The sequence below is a fragment of the Anolis sagrei genome, chromosome 1 (assembly GCF_037176765.1).
Source record: "Anolis sagrei isolate rAnoSag1 chromosome 1, rAnoSag1.mat, whole genome shotgun sequence".
Classification (NCBI taxonomy): domain Eukaryota; kingdom Metazoa; phylum Chordata; class Lepidosauria; order Squamata; family Dactyloidae; genus Anolis; species Anolis sagrei.
Window position 1 is genome coordinate 40293579 of NC_090021.1, and position 26079 is coordinate 40319657.

Here is a 26079-nt window from a genome sequence, read left to right on the forward strand (position 1 = left end):
GCTGTCAAATTTCTTTACTTCTGTATCCAACAATCTTTGGCCTCTATCTGTACAATGAAACTGTACTATCCTCCTGAGCATTTCCCATTTCCTGCAACCTATTGATTCCTTTTCTTCCACCCCTTATACTTGCTCCCTTCCCATTCACACTGCAGACCTGCAGGCAGGGAGTTGCACAAGGAGACAATGGTTGGCCTTGTGGAGGAAGGCTGTTTTGAGACAGTACATCAAATCCTCCAAAACAGTCTGTGCTGATGCTTCTAAGGTAAGATAGTTCTCTGTCTGAATTTATATACTTATTCTATAGTTTCACCCCTATCCACTCACTCCAGAAAATGCAAGGGAAAAAAGACAAACCATCTGTATTTCTAATAGTTCCCTGTTTTATTGCAATACATCAAAGTAGGTTAATATTAAGTGTTACCAACATAAAATATTGGTGGCCTGTCATTTATTACATCATTGACTGACCCACCTTAAATATTTCTGTGCAATAGAATCTACATCATTGTTCTGGAGCAGAGAATCTCTTACAATGTCCCCTACAACACTGAGGGCATAAATCAAAAAATAAGAGAAGAGCGAGAAGAGGCAAAAAGCAGTGTCTTTCCCCACACGCACACTTGTCAGCTTTTATACTCTAAAACAAAACAAAAAAAGTGATTACATCTAGGCCATGCAAAACTGTACAATAATATTACAATGCAAAAAATCCCTAAAAATACCTTTTTTAAAAAATAAATGATATGAAACCATCATACATATAAAGGCAGGTTAAAATTGCTGTGAAATAACCCAAAACTGGTTTTTGGTTGTGGATTGCTTCCTCATGACTGAGGCAAGTCCTTGTGCAGGAAGGGAGTGTTTCCATAAAGAAAGACATGGTGGGTGACAAGTCATGTGAAATTGCCTTAATGCACAACATGGTCTAAAAAGTTGAAAATCAACAGCATTTCTGATCTTTGAAGGCCCCCTTGTAGGCTTGGAGTTAGAAACACAGATCTATCTTCCACGAAAAGCCTGATAGTTGTAATGCTTCTGGGATGAAACCGGCTACTGCTCCAATAGCCTTCAGGCATGGTACCTACTTCCACTGAGCTCAACTTTGGACACAAGCCTCTCAATGACATTCACCCCAAGGCATGTGTGCTTCCTGAGGTCTCCAAGCAGGGCATCCATATATGGAACCCAGGTTATACAGAGGTTACTTTCACCCATGGTGAAATTTCCTAAGGCTAAAAAGGTCCTTGCAGCAGGCCAGATTTGGACTTTCCAATTTCTGACTTAATGACAGACCAGAAAAGGAAACTGAGGTACTGTAGCTGGGTTGCTGTTTCAACTCACTGCCTAAAAAGACACAGTTGTTTTTTCCACATTCAAGGTCATAAACCATCATTGTGAATTCAATCTCTCACCCAAACTCACATCACTACAGACCAAAAGCTCTGTTTGCACCAAGGATGCATCTGTGATTAATCCCATTCTCCAAATACATTATTGCATGTCATGGTTATCATGTGAAGACATCCTGCTACTTTCACATACCTGAGAGTTTAACAGAAATGTCATCTGTATTCCCCCAAACCAAAAGTCCTGTCCTAAAAAGACGCTGGTTAGGAACACAGAAGAATTGTCACACAAAACAATATTTAGAAGAAGCCAGCTAACAAAATAATTCAGTAGATTTCTTTTAAAACAAAACAGGAATGAGGTTTGAAAAGGAAAATGAATGATATAGATAGGTGCTGTGTGTATGGTTCACTACAGAAATGCACAACGGAACCTGAGGCAAGACCTGTATACTTTGAAGATATTCTGCAATCAAAACCCAATTTATTGAGCCTCAAGAATAATGGGATAAGGAAGCGCTGAACGAACTCAAAGCAAATCTTTTCATTTAGGGAAAACATTGCTGTAAATTATGCACACAAACAGGGGCTAATTGAATGAGTTAGTATCCATTTAAGGGGTGCCAAAATGCTTGGAGAAATGCAGTCACATGAATGAGAACTGAGCAGTGCATGATAGCAAATCTCAAATTCACCAGCAACATGTATTGGAGGTATTAAAGCATCTGTATTGGGCATAGCTAGAAACAAGTATTCAGACCGTATCACAGTGTCTTGGAGCCTCCTAGGATGAAGGTATCACAGCAATAATCTGTGAAATGACTCAATAGTACATACTATGGAACCATTAGGGGGCTAATGTTTTTTGCAGTTGCTTCTTTTGAATTTATGTTTTGCCTAGAAAGGCAGGCACTGACTTAGTTGAAACTCTCAGGCGAAACACAGAGGAGCTGCCACAGACTGAGTGTGGATTTCCAAGAAACCTTTGGAAGTAGAAAATCACTTAGCCCATCTGAAGAACTTCAGGCCTTAAAAACCCTCCAATATGTGTGCATTTAATGACAGACCAGAAAAGGACTGTGTATAAAACACAACATGCTAAGCTCTTCAGCAGGGTGTTGAGGGTGGGCAGGAGGAGCACCACAGGGAGGAAGAAGAGCACCTTGAAGCAGAACCTTTTGCTTGGTAGTGAATGTTAAAAGGAAAGCGTAGCCAATGAATTTCAGAATCCCTGTGCCCTGATAGCATCTGGCAGTCCAGTGGATCATGAAATTAGCTTATCAGGTATAACTGTTGTCATGAGATACAAAACAGAAACTGTAGTTTACACCTGTGACAACAAAACACACATCAGATTTAAAAATTTCGACAAGCCAAATTTGACAGACAGGATTAGGACACCACCACACTCCATAGAAACAGTTTGCATTCACCCCACCTGAAAGTTCTCCTCAGTATAAAATAGCTAAATGGTAACTTTGAATTTGGCAACCCACTCAATGCAGAAAAAAGACACAGAATCAGCCATCAGCAGACTAATACAACTATATGATAAAAGATGATGATCTGTATCACATAGTTCTAATGAAACTGTACCTTGCATGACTGCAGCTGACAATTTTCAAAGGGAACGTAGGCTACACCATTGGTTTTGTTGCTTAGCTTGCTGGTCAAAAAGATTTGGAATGGTTTGATAGCAGCCAGGAAGGGTTATCAAAATGCCATGGAATATTCTCCACTGAGTACACAACCATTCAATTCTTCATCAACTCGAACTTGATTCCGTCAAATGGCAGCGGTACTTCCAAGAAAAATCACATCAATCTACGGCAAATTGCACTCTCATCTTGCTCAAAAAGAAAGGGATGTGAAAGTTGACTTGGTTTTACTCTCTGTTTGCATGACACGTGTGTAACTGCTTATTTAATTACTGATGATCTTTAATGTCTGCTATCCAGAGATCAAGGTTTTATCCTGCCAAGTGTTTCTTTGCTGGTTCCAGTTATCATTTAACAGCAATAACATTACACACACATGGGAAGAAGACAGTAATGAAAATCTCCAGACAAGAAGTCTTGAACTACCAAGCATCCTCGCAAAGTATAAGTCTAACAACAGAATTTTTTTTAGGCAAGGGCAATCAGCAAGATATTTAAAACATTTTGCTTTAGAATAATTGTTGATTACATTTGGCTGATATAGTGAGTCCACCAAATGTGAACTAGATTTGCTGGTTGCTAAATGGCCAGAATGTCTTTAAAGCCCAGTTCCAACATTTTCCAACCTATCCACATTGACTTTGGCTATGTTTCCTCCACTGTTGCTTGGGGCTGAGTATGGATTTCTAAGCTAAACCATCCTTGAAATTGGTAAGAGGGAGGGGGGGGGGGTTGCTTGCAGAATGAACTAGATCAGACAAGAGGCAGAGATAATTTAAAAGTGAGGATTATGGCTTTAGTTCTACCGATGGGGAAAGAAATGTTACAGAGCACATTGTGCGGATGGAGTCTTTCTCCAGGCTCTACGTTTTTATCCAGTGCCATATTGTATATCTAAATCAACTCTCAATCTGTAGATTACTTAGAATGAAAAAGGGAACAACACAAGTCTTCTTAAATTAAGGATCTCTTAAATAGGAACCCATTTTCTGCTGCATTACAATGCTTTTTCTTTTATTATATACATACGTACTAACTCTTAATTTTGCGTATTTACTTAAACTCTGTACTGTAGTAAAATATGCATCATTTTTTTAAAAAACCAATATGGATTTGCTGGCAACAATCAGACTGACATTCAAACGGAGTGATTGGCTGTAAGCATGTGTCTCTACCCTTTACAGGGTAGTTCTTGCCCCACTGCCAGAGATGGAGCGGTGTTGCTGCGCTACTTTTGGAAAAATATAATATGATACTGTGTGTCAAAGCAAAATCTACCTGTTTTTCCCCAATACATAATGTGTTTTAGTCAGTCTATACTACTGTGGATTTTTTGAGTGGTGGTGTGACATGGAATATGTCCATAATAATAGAAACAGCTGTTATCCTATGAAATAAAATAGATACTAATACAAATATACCAATATTTCCCACATAACAGCCTGCCCAACTGCCCTCCACCAAGGTTTTCTCTTGCTCGCTGTTGTTACTGAATGAGGAAGGAGTGGAGATCTTATGCTGAGTGCGCCAGAGAAGGCAAACATATTCTCTTCCTTCCCTCCTTCCCTCCCATAGTTACTTTTAGGAGGAACGTTGTGGGATGATAGCAGTGAGAGCAAATGGAAAGTCAGGGGACAACAGGCTGCTGAGGTGTCAAGTCTGAATGCTGAAGCAGTTCAAGTGTCCCAACTCACATGGTCAGAGCTCTCTAAGGAGAGGCTCTTGGTCTTGTGAGGAGATATGGGGCTGGGAGGGCTGCTCAGGTTGGAGCTGTTAGAAGCTGTCGAATGCCTTGGAGAGTCAGAGTCCTGCAGCCCAAAAAATGCAAGAGAACATGTCAGTGAGCAAGGTCAAAAGGTCTAAAATGGGTTGGGGGTGAGAGGGGACAGGGAAGGGACCCGCACAATGGGAGCAAGAGGACAAAAGGTGTACAAATCAAGTGGAGGCATCTCCATGTCCGTCCCCTCCCTGCCACCCAATGTCTTAACATCACACCAAAAGTACAGACACCTGGACTTCTTTTAGAATCTATATTGACCCAAAAAGGTCTGGATCAAGACTTGAGGGACAATAAAATCAAAACACAACAGAATAGAATTTGAATGAGAATGTTGTCAAGTTGTATTTATCCAAAAATTGGATTTCTTCATGAGTATGTTTTGTATGTCTAGGTAACTCCAGACCAACAATCTAGACTTCTGAGTGTATGTTGGAGTTGCTGATGCAAACTGGACAATATGACTAAGATATTTGTTGTTGTTCTTTTCCTCACCTGTTTGTCCTTTGTTTTTCCTTGGTTTTTATTTTATTTATTTTCATTTGTTTGCTTCATGGGTATCAGGAAAGTTGTGAATTGTTTTGTTTATGTAGGTGATTAGACAATATTTCTTCTGACACCAATAAGTACAATACAGTTAGTCCCCGGGTTACACACAAAACATGTTCTGTACTTTTGTTCTTAAGTTAAATTGTATGTAAGTCAGAACAGCCCCAGTCCAAGCTGCTGGCTGGTGTGCAAGGAGAGCACTGCAGCGGCAAAAAAGTGTCCTCTTTGGAAATTGGCCCAAAAAAGTGCACATTATACTTGCCGTATGATTAGAACTCCTTGTTTAAAAGCAAAATTGTTTGAGCACTAAAATTTCCAGCAATGGAAAGGAAAACCAGAGAAATAGGTAATCCTTCCCTCAAGGAGCATCTCCTGTTTCTCCTGCCTCAGCTTCCTTGGGGTGCATCTATGCTGTAGAATGAATGCAGTTTGATACTCTGCCCTGGCTCAATGCTATGCAATCCTGGGAACTGTAGTTTTACAAGGTCTTTAGCCTTCTCTGCCAAATAATGTTGCTGTCTAACCAAACTATAAAGCCCAGGATTGCACAGCATTGAGCCATGGCAATCTAAAGTAGTGTTAGACATGAAGGAAAGGAGAGGAGGGTGGAGAGATACACGGAGGATGAAGGAAAGGGGTGAGGGGGAGATACACAGAGGATGAAGAAAAGAAGAAGAAAGAAAGAAGAAAGGGAGCTTGGAGAGATATTGATAGGAAGAAAGAAGAAAGGGGTTTTGGGGATATATTGTAAGGAAAAAGCAGGAAAGGGGGTGTGGAGAGATACCAATAGGAAGAAAAAGAAAAGAGGGCTTGGAGAGATACAGACACACTTTGACTCAACACTAAGATTTCATGGCAGAAGTGGTAGCTGTATGCATTGAGTGCCCTGTTCACAGAAGACATTGTCTGTGTCTTTGTGTATTTTACTAAATTTTAGGGCTATCTTGACATTTTCTGGATATAAAGCTTTTCACATGCTCAACCAATATACCCAGTTATCATACACCTGTGAATGTTTGGTGCAAGACATTTGGGTGGCACTAACTTGGGAAAGGCTCTTTTATGATGCAACAGGATAGTCCTCCCCTCCCAATTTCACTCTTACTTGTACACTAATGTGGATGTTTTGTTTAGATTTATGTTATTATAGAATTTTGTCTGATTACATATATTTTAATTTATTGATGTCAGGTTTAATTTACTGATGTTAGGTCTTAATTTGATGTTAGGTTTTAATGTTACTTCTATATGTGGGGGTTTTCTGGGATTTTATGTTAGTATCATGTGTTTTATGTAGGCATTGAATGTTTGCCATTGTTATGCTGGAATCTGCCCTGACTCCCCTCGGGGAGATAGGGCGGAATACAAATCAAGTTTTTTATTTATTATTATTATTACTTTACTTATTCAAAGACACAGGTAGCAGCTGTCTGTGTATGGGAAATATCAGTCTACCACTAGGACAATGGAGGTCTTCCTTCTCTACATTCCAGTCACATTTATCTCAAATATTTCGGCCATATTCCAAGGCTTTCTGTCACAGAAGTACTTGTGGATTTTGTTCTTGAGACCACTGAGCAGTGCAGAACTTCTGCTGGTCCATCTCATGCTCAGTCCAGCATAGCTGATTGCTGAACTGGGACTAGTTCTAGTCTCCCCTCCCTTCCCCCCACCTTTTCTCCATTTCCTTCCTATGTTACAACCCACCTCTCTCTCATAGTCCCTCGCTGGCGCATCACTTCCTTGGTCCATTCCACCAGAAGACAAGGAGCCATCTGAAGGGGACGCCATGGGCTGACGTTTTGCTCCATAACTACCTCCTGAGAATTCCCTCCGCAAAGCACTGCCATTTTGTGCAGATGATCCTAGAAAAGCATTTGGAAACATAGTTATGTAGCACACACAAAGGCATCAATAGCAGCATATTGTCTAGATCAGGCATGGCCAAACTATGGCCCTCCAGGTGTTTTGAACTTAAACTCCTACTGTTAGGAATGGTGGGATATGAAGTCCAAAACACCTGGAGGGCGGAAGTTTGCCCATGCATGGTCTAGAGAAAGGGAAGTCATAGTACCACTCTATCCAGCTTTGGTCAGATCTGACCTTGAATGCTGTGTCCTGTTCTCGGTACCATAATTAAAGAATAATATTGGTAAATTGAGTGTTCAAAGGACATCCAGAACGCTAAAAGGTCTGGAAGCAAAGCTCCATGAGGAATGGCTGTGGGAACTGTGTATGTTTAGCTTGGAGAAAAGAAGTCTGGGGGGGGGGGGGCATGACAGCCATGTTTATATATTTGAAAAGATGCCACATAGAGGAGGGGGCAGGATTGTTTTCTGCTATTCTGGATACTAGGACATGGAGGAAAGGATTGAAATTGCAAGAAAAGAGATTCTACATAAAACATTAGGAAGACCTTCCTGATGGTAAGAGCTGTTCAACTGTGGAATATGCTGCATGACAGGGTGGTAGAGTCTCCTTCTCTGGAGGTTTTGGGAGTGCTTTGATTGTGTGTTCCTGCATGGCAGGGGTTAGACTGGATGGTACATGTGGTCTCTTCCAGCTCATCCACAAGTTTGTAATTATATTCTGTAGATCATCAAGAATGGACTCCTAGCTGTCAAATTCCCCTGTCATATTATCGTCTTCTTAATTAATTGACCAAATCATGTCCTCTTCAAACAAAAATCCCAGGCTGAAACCACCAGCTGGGAATCCCTCAAGAGTTTCAACGAAGTCTCCTGTGCTTTGTATACATACAGAGTTGTCTTATAGATTCAAATATTTGGTCACTGTCACTGTTTTTAAAAGCAACGTTTATTCGTATTTTTTGATGAATGAATGTCTGAAATATCAAAGCAATTTGGATTTTTCAAAGTTAATAGCTATTGCATGGGATGAAATGCAGTCAGTTCCACTGGCAGAACAGCTTCCATTAGCAGAAAGGTATTTCTGATCACTTCTCCCTTTTGTAGCCCCTTGTAAAAACTGCCCAATAGTGAACTGAGAAACCATTCAGAGAATTTTTTAGGCATCCCAGAGGTCCCTGAATGGAGAAGGGTGGGGAAGAAAGCCCAATTACACTAATGGATAAAAGCAGACTGACTTTTATTCTAATCCCCTCTAAGATACCAAGTATCACATTAAGTACTATATCCCCTTAGGTTTACATGCTGCTTAGTGTGATTTTATTAATTGAATTTTGCAGATAGGGCTGACAGAAAAACAAATGTGCTGCTTTTTATTTGAGCTTTATTGCTGATTTTAAGACTGATGTGGTTTAATATTGACTTGGCTTTTTCAAATATTGTTCCAGAGGTAACTTTGAAAACTCTGGCTGAAACGCAGAAGGAGAAGTATTTCAATAAAGGCAACAATAAATATTCTAAAAATCCTTCTCCGTCTTTCTTATATTGAGTTCATACCAGATTTTGTTATGGTGTTTTTTGCCAACACAAAAAGGTATCATGCCAACAATGGAGAGTTTCAAAGGCGATGTTTTGATACAAACCTATGCCAAAAGTGAGCCACCTGTGCAAACAGAAATAGTTTCAGTGCACTGTGTTTTCCAATTAGCAGTACATAACAACTGACTCTCTACATGACTGACTGTTACATATTCATGATCCTTATGTAGACCCTAGTTTATAATATATAAAATAGGTATAAAAACCAAATATTTACTAATAATAAATTAGCATTTCAAGGTTTACTAAACAGTCTGATTCTCCTTTTTATGAGTCCACTGTAAACATTGCATGTTGTGGCTAACAGATATGTCCAAATGAGTGGTGTTCTGAAAATGATTACTGTTGCCAGATTTTTCGTGACTCCAACACTAAGCTAAAGGCTATTTGAGGTCAGGATCCACAGTTGAGGAAGCCCTGGTTTAGAGACCATGTAGGTATCATGAAGGTTCCCCAATTTCTATATACTAAATGGCAGAAGCTGACCTCAATGAGGACCTGTTCCCGTCACTCAAGAAGCAGCTGGCTGCTCTTCAGACTCTAATCACACAGTGGTGGAGCTCACTCACAGTAAAGGATGGAAACAACACTCAGATGCTTCCTAAGTGACAGTCCTCCATCAATAGTAGAGGTTGATTCCTATTAAATGATAGCTGGGGGAATAGATGGACTGGGATGGGATTCACTACATAGTATTGTAACTGGTTATTACACATGCATAGGTCCCTTACAGAACTCCAGCCATTGGTCTTTGGTTATTCTTTGTTAAAATTCATTTTGCTAATCCCTAAAAGACATGTTCTTAACACTTTTTTTCAAACAAGCTGTCAAATATATATACATAGTTACATATTTGTCTTCCAACATTATCAATACAAATGCCTGGCACAAGGCAGAGGCCTAAAACTTACTTGCTGCTAATCCACTGCTAGCACTCATGGAACGTCCTGGTTCAGTGCGGGTTTTTGTGATTGATGGGATACTGACAGAACCACTGAACATGGTCCGGCTTTCCTGAGGACGAAGGTTCTGCTAAAGAGAAGGGAAGAGGAACAGAAAAAAAAATCCCAAATTCATTTATAGCAGAAAGGTGGTTAGAAAACTACAGTGCCAAACAAAATGTTAACAATGACTTGACCTTCAAAGTTATCCAGATAGTAACTAGGCAAGTCTGCAAAGGTTAAGTTCTATAAATAAGCACAGTGAATGCTACAGTCAGCAGCGACTGCAAAGTGCTGAATTATAAATGGCCATAAGTAAACAACAGGTCAGACAATGTTAGGGGAACCTGAAACTCTTTTGACTGCTGTGATGGCTGCTATCCATATGATAGCTGTGAATTTTTACTTGTGCACTTCAGGCAAGAACTAGTGAAACTACTGGCTTTCCCTAGTAAAAATACATTAATGTTTTCATTTGCTATGTATTTTTTCTGTTTCAATTCTCTCTCTCTTGCTCTCTCTCGCTCTCACTAAATATTAAACATCTTAGCTCTAAGGAATCTTTTGCAACACACTGATTAGGAAGAGCATATGCACTGAGGTCTTTTTCAGGATTCCCCTTTTAGAAAGCGGCTGGAATGATCATGAACAAATAATAAGACATTGTAACATCTTTTATTGAAGAATTATATTCAGTTGCATCTTGATTTGTCTACCAACACAGTTATAATACATTTATACAATACAGCACTTGCACACATGAAATTCCAGGAACTTCAACCATTTCAAGCTTTCAGCTTTGTCAGTCTCAGAAATATAAATAGAATCCATGAAGATGATTGGCCTTTTCTACAGAGCTCATTTAAATGTATCATTCCTGGATGGCATAGTATCTTTTAGGGATTTCTACCAGTCAGAGTTCTTTGCCAGGAACAGTTGAGGAGGTGATCTCTGATAGATCTTCCACAAAATGATCTTGTTTAGTTTTCATCTATTAAATCGTACATCTGTTTCCAGAACAGAGGTAGCCAATACCTAAGTAGTTGAGAACAGATGTAGCCAATACTTCTACAATCAGATGAAACAGATCTGAAAACCACAATCAATAAACAAGGGATGGACAATGGTCAGGGGTTACAGGGGCAATTTATATCCCAATGGTACTTTTGAGAACTACCCCCTGCTCTGCCCCAAACCCATAATTTTAAACAAATGCCCTGACATTAATATGACTAAAATGCTACTGAACTGCTTAAGGGGGAACTAGAGGTAATTTTTGATCTATTGGGTCATTTTTGTCTCCCTCAGAATATTTATGGTTGAGGGGGCTTTTAAAATGAAGGCATGAATCAGAAAGATCTCCCCAAGACCTAACACGGGTACAGTTTTTTTAATTTGCTAAACAAGGCAGTTTCGCCCAAAACTGGATGCTGGATGGCCCAAAAATGGCCTTAGGAACTGCATGTGACCAGTAGGCATACATTTATAATGCTACTTGGGTTAAATGAGAACTATTTTAGCATTGCTGTCCATCCAATTATTATTTTCCTCCTCAAAGAAATAGTTTTGTTTCCCCCTCCCTTTAAATCCGTGAACAAACCCTTGCACATAGGTATGGTTAATGAGAACCAAAAATAACAAATATATAACAAGTGAACATTTCAAACATTTATGACAGTAGTTCAAAAGCATGAAATGACAGCAAAACCTAACTGCAGTGTTTCATTATAGACCATGTAATTTATAATCAGTTTACAACCACAGAAATAAAGAATCCACAATCAAACCAAATACATTTCAATATGTAGAAGAAATGTATTTATCAAATTATTATCACAATTTATACCCTTTCTATCAACAGCATTTAAATACCTTTCTGAAAGGTTTGAGCGTAACTGCTTGAGCAGGAGTAGAAACACCAATTCATTATTTTTGCAGCAAAAAGGGAAGTTCTGATTATTTATTTAGAACCCAACAAATAGGTGATAATTTATTGGAAAATAGTTTCATTTTGGTTTAGGGAAACAAATAGTCTTGAGTCCTTGGAGAATTTGCAATAAAACTAACTGACAGGTGTATCTGATACAATAAATGAGAGAGTACAGACATGTTAACAAAGCTGGAGCCACTTGCCTGGCTTTAGCTATGTGTTCAGGATTGCAGAGATTCAAGGGATGTCTCTCTTTTAGTTCACCTCGCCCCCATTCTGTGAATTTCTTAACTTGTGGTGAGAAGATCCCAAAGAGGAAAGCATTGTATCCCAATGTTGTTGGGCCATAATACTGAGCTTCCCACAGAATCTTCCCTTGCTGTGTTCAATGAGATGGGTGCTGAGTCTCACGAAGTCTTGGCATGGAGCAACAGGCTCCCCATAATCATCGATAAGATCCTGAAAGGTTATCAAGAACTTCTTGGGTGTATCACTGAGCTTCCTGGGTAAAATCTGTTGTTGTAGTATTTTCATGAATGCAGATCTGGATATTTCAGCCTCAAGCTCCATTTCATAAAGAATTCCTACAACTCTCCCGATGGCTGTCTTGTCATTTTAGACCCTTGGTATGGGTTTCCCAGTACACCTTCTTATATGAGAACCTAGTTCCCACAACAATAGCTTCAGCACAGTTTATTTAAAAGCATTAGGAAAGAACAAAGGCATAATGCAATAAAATAGGCAGCCAGAGCAGAATCACAGCAGATTACCAGTAGCAAAGCCTTCCAGGCTGGAGCAAACCACCTCTAGCATCTCATTCCTATTTATTTTGGAACATAATACCACATTCCTATTGGTTAGACCCCATAACTTATTTTGCCTTGGACACAAATAATCAAATTTCTCCATTCCCTCTGTGATTCCTATTTTCCAGGGAACCCTAAAACAGCCCTCATTTCCATCCAAATGAGTTGACTGACCTCAGTGGATGAGGCAATAGTGGAGAAGCCAGTGCCGTATCTCAAGAACTCTTGAGGCATGACACCTGCCATCTCATAATGTGCTGATTTGCAAGGTCCTTTAGAATGGAGAATTCATTGACAGCATGAGGGAAGCCAGCATGCGTGGCTCTTGTCTAAAAGCTTTGGGGGAGGTTAGGAGAGATAGTTAGAATCTCAAAAAATTGAGGGAAATTGTTAGGAGCATCTATACTGATAGAAACCTGACCTTACTTAGTAGAAATCTCCCTCTGTGTCTAGAGACCTCTTTTTCAGGGATCAGGAAAAATAGATGTTGGAAAAGAAAAAGTGCAAAAATATATGGAGGCAAGCAAAACCAACTGCAAAACTCAAATCTCTTCAAATATTAGCCAGGCACAAAAAAGGGAAAAAAGGGTGGGGGGGGGGGGGGGGAAGGAAGAAGAATAACACCACACATTGTTAGTAGCAGGAACACCTGGCTGAGCAGCTCATACCCTTAGATTCATAAAGGCTGGTGTATGAGGGAGAAAGCGTAGAGATGGGGGATATGCAGGGTTTACGGAATCATGGGAGAGGAAATTTTCAGCTGAATTAACAGTCATGTGATAGATGTGCTCGAAGTTGCTTGGAGAAGAGATGAGACAGGAGTGATGATGAGGGGATGGAGAAAGGGGGGCTGGCTATCAAAGACAACAGAAAGAGACAGAAACAGAAAGAAAGAGAGAATAGTGAGGGATATCACTTGTGATGTCAGGAATACAAATTATGGACCATGTGACCTCTAAAAGTGACAGGAGAAAATCAACAGGCATATCAGTTGCATATTATGTAAGCCATTTCCAGAGGCTCTTATGTAGTTTTCTGCTTATCACCAGGATGAAATAACTGACTGAAAAGGGAATGGCATGGTGTTTGAAATCTCTACAGTGTCACCAGAACTTTGAGTAGTGCAGATAAGCTCAGGTTGCAGAAATTTTGTTTTCACATCTCCACAGCCAAACAGAGGAAAGACTAATACTGGTTTAGTTCAAAAAATGTACAGCTTATGAAGATATTGTTGTGCAGCAAACAGAATCCTTTAGACTGGATATGAACCCACTGGAAAATATGATATAAATCCAGTTGGTAAAGTTCATGTGTGGCTCTGTTGCCTATGTGGTTGGATATAATCTTCCAGGACATTTAGGTCGCTTAACAAGTCTATACAGAAGTGTCTATCCATAAGGCATCAAATGACTGCCTGGTTGTAAGCTGCCTTAAGTCACCTTTGGGTTCGAGAAAGGCGGGATAGAAATATTGTAAATAATTAAAAAAAGGAAAAGTGTAATTTACAATGTAAAATCAATCCAGTTTTCACTCACAAAAGTCTAGTGACATACTGCCATAAATGATGTGTATGATGAAACAGTGACATTATAAAAGCATACTGTACTGAGGGACTACTTTGGAACAGTTTTTATCTGGATAGAAAATCTGGTCTTTTCAAAAATATATTTACACTCACATGAAGTAGACGACTGTATTAAATATAGTTTCAGAAAATATAATTTGTTTTATTTTATGTTGACTACCCCATCTAGTGGCAGAAGATGTTCAGGCAGTTTTGTTTTTGGAACAAGACTGTATTTCAAGAGTATCTTAGAAAAATTAACTTCAATATACCTATTAGTAATTTTTAAAAGAGAAAAGAGAGGAATTAAGAGGACTTTTCATTGTTTCTTCTTCTTCTTATAAACACAATTCCCACCCCCCAAAACAGTGCTCATCCATCGGACACACAGTCCCACCACTGGAAAATGTTTCAAAATCGTGTCTTTAATTATATACCCCCACCCAGCAACTTTGGGATCTTTGTATTAATAAATCAAAGTCAAATATCTGTCTGCACACTGATTCTCTTATTTTAAGAATAAACATATTCTTAGAATATTCTCCTTCCTAACATGGACAACAAAAGGGGTGAGGTATAGAAAATCAACTCTAAATTTTTGTAAAGACTTTACTGAAGAACTGTTATAACTTTCACATTTGAGATATGGGAAGCCTCCACTTTACCTTACATTGATATCAATATTTTAGCTTTTTAAAGAGTGTCTTCTCACAATGCTGGTTCAATGAAATCACTGTTCGGTTAGATGCAGATATTTACAATAAGAAAATGGATTGTAACAAGGATTGCATGATCAATCAGAGTACACCATATTACACTATTATCATATATCAAGTTCCTTACATGGTGCATGAAGGCAAGTATCCTGTATATTTGTGTATACGTTTAACTCATCAAGGGTAGGTTTTGGGACCAAAATTATTGATTTTGATATCACTTGTAGATAAGAGTCCTTCTGCAGAGATGAAAGCACCAGTGCCTCCTCAAATGGCCAGCTACACAAGGCTGCCCTCACTGCCATTATCCAACCCATGTATTCAAAAGGCTTTCTGCCACTCTACCCAGAGAAGGGGATGCTTTGGTAAAAGCTAAGTTGCAGTATTAATTCTTATATAAAAAAGAGCCACCCCTTTCTCTGAGCAGAGTAGTGGTCATTGCTGCTGTTGTTGTTGTTGTTATTATTATTATTATTATTATAACAGAAAAACACAGTATGTCACAGCAAATGAGATCAATATGCTGGATTTCGTATCACAAAATCACAAGTTGAACACTTCCCAAGCATATTATTATTATTATTATTATTAATAATAATAATAATAATAATTATTATTATTATTATTAGAGGGGACTCAAAGCGGCTTAACATAAAAGCATTAATATAAACTTTAAAATACACACAAATGGAAACATTAAAATATAAACAAACACTAGAAGCATTAAAAATTCAGTGAAAATTAATCAAAACAGTTATAAAACATAGTATCCCCTGACTAGCTCTCAGACATCTTCATCTTTAAAAGCCTGCCTGAATAAAAAGGTTTTAGCCCATTGCCTGAAAGACAGCAATGAGGGGGGCCTTCTGGCTTCCCTGGGCAAGGGGTTCTAGAGTAGAGGGGCATCCACTGAGAAGGTCCGCTCTCTGGTTCTCATCAACCGTGCTTGAGGTGGAAATGAAACTGAGAGAAGGGCCTGTCCTAAAGATCTCAGGACTTGGGTAGGTTCGTACAAGGGAATACGGTCAGACAAATAGCCTAGACCTGAACTGTCTAGGGCTTTAAAGATCATAACCAGCACTTTGAATTGTGCCTGGTAACAGACTGGCAGCCAGTGGAGCTGCTGCAACAGGAGAGTTGTCCGCTCCCTGTAGCCAGCCCCAGTCAGCAACCTGGCTGCAGCTCTTTGGACCAGCTGAAGTTTCCGAGCACTCTTCAGAGGCAGTCCCATGTAGAGTGAGTTACAGTAATCCAGACGGATGTAACTGAGGCATGTATCACCGTAGCCCTACCCGGCTTCTCAAGGAATGGGCCAAGTTGGAACACAAGTTTTAATTATGCAAAGGCCCTCCTGGCCACCGCAGATATCTGGGCCTCCAGGTTCAGCGATGGGTCCAAGAGGATCCCCAAACTGCAAACCTCTGTCTTCAGGGGGAGTTTAACCTCATTCAGCACAGGCTGAATCCCTATTTCCTGGCCTGCCTTCCGACTGACCAGAGTACCTCTGTCTTGTCTGGATTAAGTTTCAATTTGTTTGCCCTCATGAGCTTAGTTTGTTTTAGGTTCAGGAAAACCTGAAAAGAAGAACTGACCCTTACCTCTACTGGAGCACCACTTCTGGCCTTTAGGAAAATTGTGGTGGTGATGGATCTTTACTGCTTCCCCTCAAAGGACTACTGAGAGATCAGAAGGGGTTGGTGCTTTTAGGTTTTCCTGGGACAATCTAAGTTTTGCCTTCTGCCACTCTAATCAGAGAAGGAGATGGTTCCTTTTCTTTTTCAATAATAGTCAAGGCACAAATTATTTTTAAAGTGAATGCCATCTAATTTCCAAAGGTAACTGTTACATATACATTGCTTAACTTATAAAAATTATGCTAATGAAACTGGTTGTGTTTTCTTAGCCACTGAAACTGTGCACTTTATTTCTGAAAATGTTTTATTGAATTTGTTTGTTATAGATTCACAAACAGCTGGAGAATATACACTGTAATAGTCTATCTAGTTTACTATTCATGTAAGACTACTTTGCTTAAAAGCTACAGCTACAAAATATACTATTACAAACTGTGTTGATCTTTTCTATTATTTTTCCTATTATTTTATTGTTTTGGAAAACATGTGATTCATGTTTGTTAATTTTTTTGAATGGAGTATTTTGACATTGATTAAAATAATTTTTGCACCTAGACATTATTTTTATTTTCCCTCCATGCATCCCAAGAAATCTCAATACTATATTTCGTTAATTTGTATGAATATATAATTTTCTTCATTTGAGTATGTTTGTTTGATACCTTCCCTTCTGTTATTGTTTGAGTCCTTCTGAGAACTAACGTATAAGACTGACTGACTATAACAGGGCAAAGACTTCAGAATTAGAGAATTATGAAAACATGAGAATTATGTCCAACAGTGTGGCATATCTGAGGTTATCACGTTACAAGACTACTGAAAAGGATCATCCTTTATATAGGTAAGCATGAGGTTGTGTATTTAGGTAACTTTGGTAGTTCAAACAAGAGGGGTAAATTATTGTTTAGCAACCACTTGGACCCATTCTTTCTGTTTCTTCTCCGATAGTTCAAATAAGGTGGAAAAATGAACATGAAACCAGATTGATTTTGCTGTATTCTACCAAAGAGAACACCAGACAATAAGAAAATCTGCAGAAGAAACAAATAACTAATGGGAAAAATGTCAAGAGTTAGAACACTTGTTAGAACACAGATAGAAGCCTTTTGATGGCTTGATAAATTCACAGCGCATAGCGGCTACTAGCTTTGATGGCTATATGCTACTGCCAGCTAGAATTCTTTTCCTTAACATGTGCTAAGGAAGACCTTTATCTGAGAACCAGCAAGAACAGACATTGCTGAGCAAGACAGGACAATTACCTGGCAAAATATAAGACAGCCTTTGCTTGAATCTCACCAAAAAACCAGAGTCCTTAACAATCTATAGTACAATCTGAAATTGAAATGCTCACTTTATTTTCTTTGCATATATGCTACTTGCTGTTGCGGTTATGCTCTTGTACACTTACCATAGGCAGGTCTTTGAGGATCTGTATACCATCTCCTGGGCCCATGTGTGCTATATGGTTAAAGTTGGTTGGATTAGAAATTAATCTATTTCTCATTTCTGGATCTCGTAGCATTTCCCTGCAAGAGAAGATATTCAAGTCAGATATTTTGGTTTTTTAATATATTTTGTTTGTTTCTAATGAAATGTCTCTTTTATTTCATTTTATATGAGTTACTCTAAAACATAAATCAGTAAGGCAAACTTTTGGCCAAATGTAAAAGGAGGAAAACTTCTGATGTCTGAGGCTGATCCTATGCCAGTCTGATGAAAAGGGAAAGGGTGAGAAAGATTTGGCTTCAGTGCTTAACAGCCTGTGCCTTGTTAAAAGTCCATATGGATACTGAGACTCAGAGTGCATTAGGAGAGGGAGTTGACACAAGATTCAACAAAAGTTGTAGAAGCAGGCGCAGTGATGCTCTGGTGCTGCAAAGATGGAGGCAGAGATGAAGGACAGAAGAAAAAGAAGAATTAGAAGAATATTGCACTTCCCTTCACATTTCACTCTCACAATCATTGTAAAAGCAGGTAGAGAAAAGTTCCAACATGGTACAATGCAATTTTTAAAAAGGGTTCTCAGCATTTTTGAGAGACAGGAGGCATAGAACTCTGGTTCTTAAGCTTAATACTCTTAAGAGCTGAATAGAAAGAAGAATAGATCACCTGGCAGAATCACCAGGAAAAAGGCTGGTATGCTGGAAAGAAGTAGCTCCAGTTTTTGAATGTGTGAGGTTCATTTGCAGACTGTTGTGTACAAACACTGAAGAAAAGAATGGCTAGAAACAGTGGAATATTTGACCTGTGCTAATTGATATTTTTCTCTTTCAGTCATAATAATTCTGAATATTTTCATACACTATGAAACACCAAGGTGAGTCTCTTGTTACATGAATGTTGACAAGGCTTGAAAACTATGTGAGAATTAGATTACAAAGACAAGACCCCTAACATCAGAATTTTGGAATACGTTACAGAGAATGGAATGAAAATGACCCAAGAAGTAGAGTATCAATACTAGACTCTGGAAATAATATGTATGCCTCATTAGCAATGTGATCCTCTTTTGTAAAACTTTATTATCAATCTTTAATATATACAACATATGCACACACACACACAAATGTACATATATACAACACGTGGAGGCATGCATTCCAAATTACAATAATTGTTTCATACAAATATTTGATTTAAAACGGATTTAAATATTCAGATGGGCATTTATACAAATTATATATAAAAATAAATGTAAGGAGATAGAGAGACAAAAGGCTAAACATGGGGTTCAGGAACTGTTTTCTAATAAACGAAACCATGCCGACAGTGGACAAACATATCTTCAGGGCCTACAGGCATGTACAGAGGACAAATACAGGTTGAATACCGACCTCCTCTGCTGCATCCTTTCCTCCTCAGGCACTCTAAAGGAATAACGCCGTTTATTGTTGATATTTCGGACCATTTGCTTCCGGCTGTTATCTGATGTTTCAGGAACCACCAGCTCATCACCCTCTAGTGAAACATAAAAAGAGCCCCATAGGTCCCCAATTAAATACTGAAGAAAATGTTTTAAAAGACGTATATTAAGCTGTGTATTTTTCTTATGCCGTAGGGTTATCAACAGAGCCTTTGGGAAATTATATCAAACTAATGCATAAATAAAATATGAAGACTAAATCAGAAAACCCGAGCTCTGTTGCTATAGCTGCAATCTGACACTAATTACACCTTATGCAAACATGTCTGAGCAGCTTTGAGTCTCCGAATGGAGAGAAAAAGTGGGATATAAATAAATATAATAATAATAAATAATAATAATAATAATAAACCGCAATGCTAATGCCTTATGGTTCAAAAAGAAAAACAGCTGCTACAGGGAAATAACAATGATGGAAGGATGCAATCAGACCCATCTCTGCCTTATTTGTGCACTCCAAACTGCCCTTCCTAGTGTTTTTTATCCTATGAGGCTCAAGTGAATGTTTACTTGAGGGGTGATTTGAATGCAATATTCCTGCTTCTTGGCAGGGACTTGGACTGGATGGCCCATGAGGTCTCTTCCAACTCTTTGATTCTATGATTTACTTTACTAATTTTTTTAAAAAGGGAAAGGTTAAGCTAAGTGATAGAAACTTGCTACAAGAGTTGATTCATAACATTTGCTACCTGAGGAAAAAGATCCAAGTAGCACATTTCCTTTGTCCTGACACAACTTACAGACGTTATCATTTGTTCTTTAAAACCACTTTGTAAATGCTGCCTTACCCTTTCCCAGAAGTTTGGTTTTGTACAGTCATTACTCATTCGCTAGGACCAGACATTAAGTCACACATTGAGTAGAAAATTAAACCTGGACTGTTGAAATTTTCCACATTACCATCACACATATACACAGATGCATATATTTGACTTCGATGCTTAATTAACATCTCTAATATGAAGGGAATCTCAAAGGCACTTAAAGCTGTAGGGCCAAATTTGGATTGTAACAAATGTTTGTCCATACTAACTAAAGATGACATGCTAAAACCCCAGAATGTCCTCAAACCATTATCTATTGCCACCTTATTTTTCTAGACTGAAAACAATAGTTCACAATGGATTATAACAATATATATTTCTGTTGTACATTTAAACTTACCAGCCATTTTGTTTTTGAAATATATTAATCTAACTGTTTCCAGACCTAGGACATTTAGTGATCCTTCCATGTTCAAAGGGCGTACCTGAAAGCACATAAGTTAGAAAATTAAGACTGCTTCCTTTTTTCCTTTTTTAGGATTGAAAAATTGATATTGTTCACTCTGTCTTCGATTATAAGCACATGACAACAGATGATTTGAAAGGTTAATTACAGATGTGAAATGGTGGAAGTTGTAGATAGTGCAATGAATATTCAAAGCAATGGACTGTACCTTGAAACAACTGTTTATACATGATATTCATATTTTCATATGGTGATATGGTATACTAACATAAATCTGTAATAATCATAGTTAATAAATATCAATTCTAACAATACTCTTGTCATCTGAAAGAGAGATACTATACCTATTTGATAAGCCAATTTTAAATATTACCCAGGCTTTCTCTAATAGATTTGCTTAGTGCCATTAATGCCTTGGTCTAATGCTTAATTTGCAATATAATTTTGCTTGTTATAGTGTGGTTTCCACCCCCCCCCCCACTTTTGTGGCGTGGGGCATGGGCTCTGGATCTGGCTTGGTATCCCCCCTAGCGGAAGGGGGGAACGGCTGGTGGTCCCAGGGGTGCCGAGTTTATGTTGGCACGGTATTGTGCTGGCGGCACCCTGGCATTTTGTGGTATCGGGCAGCAGTGGGCTGCCTAATCTTAATCCAGGACCCATGCATGGCTGCCAACCCTTGTTCCTGTTATCAATAAATGAGTTGTGACCATTGTTTATCCCAACAACCTGTGTGAGTGTATTTCTCGTGTTGGCGGTGGGAGGTGTATCGCCCTTGCACACGCAAACTATACCTATTTGATAAGCCAATTTTAAATATTACCCAGGTTTTTCTAATAGATTTGCTTAGTGCCATTAATGCCTTGGTCTAATGCTTAATTTGCAATATAATTTTGCTTGTTACCTTCTTTAGGGGGATAGTCTGAATCCATTCCATGGAATTCACATCAAATATATCAACTGCATTTTCACTGTACACTGAGAGGTATGGTGCATTATAACCTGGAAAGAAGTTAAAATTCATCTCTGAGAAATTTGACAAGTTATGTTGAAGATAAAGAGATAGCCATTTTTAAGGAGCAAATGTTCTCCAATTAAACTTGAAACAGATGAACAGCTTTAATTTTAATGCATTTACCAACTTTCTAATTATTATTCACAAGTGATAACTCATATACCAACATGCTAACTGAAATATAAACCAATTTAGTCTATTTTACAAAATTATTTATTATCTGCTTTTCACTGTCTTAACACTTGAGGCACGATCCAGTGCTGGCCATTCACAAATGGAGAAGCTAAATCCAGTGGATAGGACAATCTATTCATTTATTTTATATAATATATTTACATAACATTTAAAACATAGTTGAATATAGTAATTTCAAATGTTCAGACCAGCACAGCTTCATCTGCCAGTTGTAACGTCAAAACAGATGGAGGCTACACACCATATATACTCGAGTATAAGCCGAGGTTTTCAGCCTTTTTATACTGAAAATGCCCCCTTCGTCAAAGTTATTTATTATTTTATTGGGTTATTATTATTATTCTATTTATTATTATTATTATTATTACATTTCCATTATTTTACTCTATTATTTTTATTAAATTTATTATTTTACTCTATTATTATTATTACATTTATTATTACACTTTATTATTATTGTTATTATTATTACGTTTATTATTTTACTCTATTATTATTATTTTATTACATGTATTATTTTACTCTTGAAGAGGGTTAGAATAATGGTTTAAACAGAGTTGGAGAGTCTTATCTTAAATTACAGTTTTATGTAAATATTCAAAAACATTTGTATTGTCAAAGGCTTTCATGGCCAGAATCTCTGAGTTGTTGTGAGTTGGGCTACATGGCCATGTTCCAGAAGCATTCCCTCCTGATATTTTGCATCTATGGCAGGCATCCTCAGAGGTTGTGATTTAAAAACATTTAACCTACTGATGCCTCAATTAATGTAATTTTACTGGTATCTAGTTTTATTTTGAAATTTACAAGTAGCTGTTGCATTTTCCACCCTTGGCTTATATGTTTTTCCAGTTTTTTGTTGTAAAATTAGGTGACTTGGCTTATATTTATGTCGGCTGATACTCAAGTATATATGGTATCTTTCCTTGGCAGGAAGTTTTACAATTGGGGCGCTGCTCAAGAGGAAGCTCTCATTAATATCAATCTAATCATCCAAAGTGCTGGGACATTCAATAGGGATTTCTGTTAGATCTCAAATTTGAGGCACTCCTATGTGAAGAGGCAAGCCATTTGTTGGGAAACTCTGGAAGTGGTTTCTGGGCTGCTCAAAGGGATAAAAGGGAAGGAGAAGGGAAGAAAGCGCCACTGCACTGGTTCTTCAGTGTCAGCACCATGTTCAACTTAAAGTCTATATACACTGACTAGATAAGTTTTAAAACCAGTATTTTATTGCTGGTTATAAACTAAGAATAATTTATTACAACTGGGAAAAATAATTTTAATCATTTTACTTCTAGCTTAATATTCCTGCAACTTTCCAGATTCTGGTGACATTTGGAATAAGTGACTATCCAGAGATGGGGCGGCAAGAAAGTGAATTTCTCAGGTTTTGAGAAACCACAGATGTTTAAAATACTTTAAAATAAGAAAAAGGGAATCTACTTTTGTAGAAGTAATAAAGGAAGGTATAATTAATGTTGTCTGGCCTTTTTTGGGGAGGAGGGGGGTATAATACTAATGAGAAATAGACATGCTATGAATAGAATATCTTTTTGAACAACAGAGTATCTTTAATACGAGTGGTACCTGATTACTTTTATCCCTAATCATATTTAGCATCATTGAATCAAAAACAAATAAACAATGTAACCTCTTGGTTGTATTGTGCTATATAAAAAGCATTAAATGTAGTTTTCTTCTAAGAAGTGAAATGAAATCTGAGACTACACTGAATTAATGCAATGGTAGGAACTCACAGGAAGAGGAAGGAGTTGCAGGCCACATCAATTCCTGTTGCCTTGACCTTCGACCTTGGCAGTCTACATAAACCCCCACGCTGCTAAAACACAGCAGATATTCCTTATTTGAGATTTCAACTGCACAGATGGCATCCGTTGGCTGTTGTGCAATGAATGACAGTGTGTGATCATCCGGATGAAGTAAACTGTGTGCGTTTCCTTCTCCATGCAAAGGGTACTTTAGGAATCCTGATTGGTAGCCTACACAAAGCCGCTCACTAAAGATCGCCATCCACTGGACATTGCCGGCCACTTGGATCTCTTTAATCTTTTTGTGACGTGCTTTGCTGTGGTTCAGTTCATAGCAAAGGACCTGTCTTTTCATTGCCACACACAAGCAAGTAAGGGCTCCATGGCGCACTTGTCCAGAAACTATAGTCTGGCAACCTTTTGTCTCTGCTAGTTTATAAAATTCAGTTTCTCGTCCATCCAAGGCTGTCATTGGGAATAGCCGCACGTGACGATTTCGTCCTGAGATCACTGCGATAAGCTGTTCATTTGGAATAAGCTCAATCTGATGAACTTTCTTGTTGTCACCAACACGGATTATCTCTGCAAAAATAAAAACACAGGTAGTGTGCATCCATGCTACTGATGTGCAAGCAAGTAATATGATGAAGAAACTATTATACTGTACCAACACACTGACATTTACCATCTATCTTAAAATATAAAGAGTGAATCAGTGTTCTCTTGCTAACAACTGTTGGCATCCTGTGTATTATCCTTGTTTTGCTACAAAGCATGAATAGAGTCTCAACAACCTCTGAGGAAGCTTGCCATAGATGCAGGCGAAACGTCAGGAGAAATGCCTCTAGAACATGGCTCTATAGCCCGAAAAAACCCACAAGAACCTAGTGATTCCAGCCATGAAAGCCTTCGACAATACAGAGTCTCAACATTTTCCTGGGGGAAGCAACCTCTGCCCTTCTGCACCTTCTGTACCAGATTAATTCTACTATCTTCCCTCCCTTCTAATTTTCTCGTACCCAGATCTGTCTTCTATCTTCTTTCAGGGTAAGCACATTATGAATTATCTCATTTCTATGAAATGAACAATGCTTCTGTGAAAATGGAGAGGTAGTTTCCGCAGATTTAGACCTAATGACAATGGAAAAAGCAGGCACTGCTTGTATATTACAACAACTACAGAGATGGTTAATATAATTTCTTATATAATTGTATAAGAGGCACTAACTACCATAGTGGCTGGCTTTATTGAAACTGATTTTCATTTCAGTTAATTGTACTGAATGGGACCATGCACAAGACAAAAAGTGGAGTTCAATCTGCCAACATAACTCAGATTGAAATCACTTGGATAGGTAGAAAAAAGAAAGAACAGTTTGAACAGAGAAATGTGGTACGGACATCATTTATTAAAAATAATCTTAGAAACTTAAAAAATCGAGCTAGAAGGAGTAGAACACAATGTGCAGTTTATTATTTCAACTATCCACATTACAAATATTAGCCAAGCTCTCTTACCATCTTTGGTGACATGAACCATAAATAACCCTTCTTCATTGCCCAGAGCTATTCTTTCATGATCTGTTAAGAGTAAAAAAGAAAATGGAAAAATATCTAACTAGACCTGTATGCCATTGTTTCTAACAATGATATATTTTATTAAACAAATATTAACCAAAACAGGTACAGCAAGATGTTGAGCTACAAATTAGTAGAAACCAGAAATGACAGAACCTTAAGAATGAATTCCACATCCTTGAATTCCTAATATATCTTCCTTCTTTCAGTCCATATTAAGTAACAAAGTTTCAGCATCAAAAGTATCTTCCACTTTCACCTAAAATACTTATCAACATGCTGTGTCAATCTTAGCCATTTAGGATGCAATCCCATTGGAAAGGTGTAGTAATCATCAAAAGGCAGGCAGGGATGGGACATTCTGGTTCCTCTTGGCAAAGGAGTCCCAAAGTTAGGAAGCCACACCGAAAAGGCTACAGACTGCAGACAACTATCACTATAGGTTAGTGAATACTTACCTATGATTGCTGCTGCCTGAGTGGTTTTAATGAGAGGCAAAGTGCTATCATAGGCTTCTTTGGGAGCATAGACTGAGCGATCTTTGAGCTTGTTCTTCTTTAAAATCCTGTGCAATTCATTTAGGACTCCTACCCATTTGCTCTTTTCATTCTCACTGTCAGCTAGGATCAGGATTGAACACTTGTTACTGGATGCTGACAGTTGGGAGGCTGTAACCTGGAAAAGTGATAGACATGTGGTATGTTTATTTATTTATTTATTTATTTATTTATTTATCATACTTGTATCCCACCTTGAGTCCCCGAAGGGGACTCAAGGTGGCCTTACAAATATCAATGAATAAACAAAACATTAAAACCATTCAATTAAAACATGACATTAAAACAACAATTAAAATCATGTTTGTGTATGATGTGACAGAAGCATGCTTCGGAAGAAAGACAGACTATACATTTTCTAAATAAATTTAAAAGGAACAGATTCCATGGCCTTTATGATATAAAAGATGCCCTTCATTTA

The 26079-nt window shown here is 38.2% G+C and overlaps 1 protein-coding gene across 13 annotated transcripts in view; it reads right to left on the reverse strand.

Moving 5' to 3' along the window:
* Positions 1-361: 361 nt before the first annotated feature.
* The window catches only part of CDC42BPA (CDC42 binding protein kinase alpha), a 146671-nt gene continuing 120953 nt past the window's right edge, over positions 362-26079 (reverse strand). For 7 of the 13 annotated variants that reach the window (XM_060754150.2, XM_060754153.2, XM_060754148.2 and 4 more), the window contains 10 exons: positions 25560-25776; positions 25042-25104; positions 23512-24105; positions 21449-21546; positions 20482-20566; positions 19229-19352; positions 17803-17920; positions 9712-9832; positions 7041-7198; positions 362-4815 (listed from right to left, as the gene is read on the reverse strand). In XM_060754150.2, the coding sequence (XP_060610133.2) occupies positions 4684-4815; positions 7041-7198; positions 9712-9832; positions 17803-17920; positions 19229-19352; positions 20482-20566; positions 21449-21546; positions 23512-24105; positions 25042-25104; positions 25560-25776 (1710 nt within the window). In that variant the 3' untranslated portion in view covers positions 362-4683. Of the gene's footprint in view, positions 4816-7040; positions 7199-9711; positions 9833-13145; positions 13332-17802; positions 17921-19228; positions 19353-20481; positions 20567-21448; positions 21547-23511; positions 24106-25041; positions 25105-25559; positions 25777-26079 lie in introns of all 13 variants that reach the window. The other 6 variants (XM_060754156.2, XM_060754161.2, XM_060754149.2 and 3 more) reach the window with 2 other exon arrangements.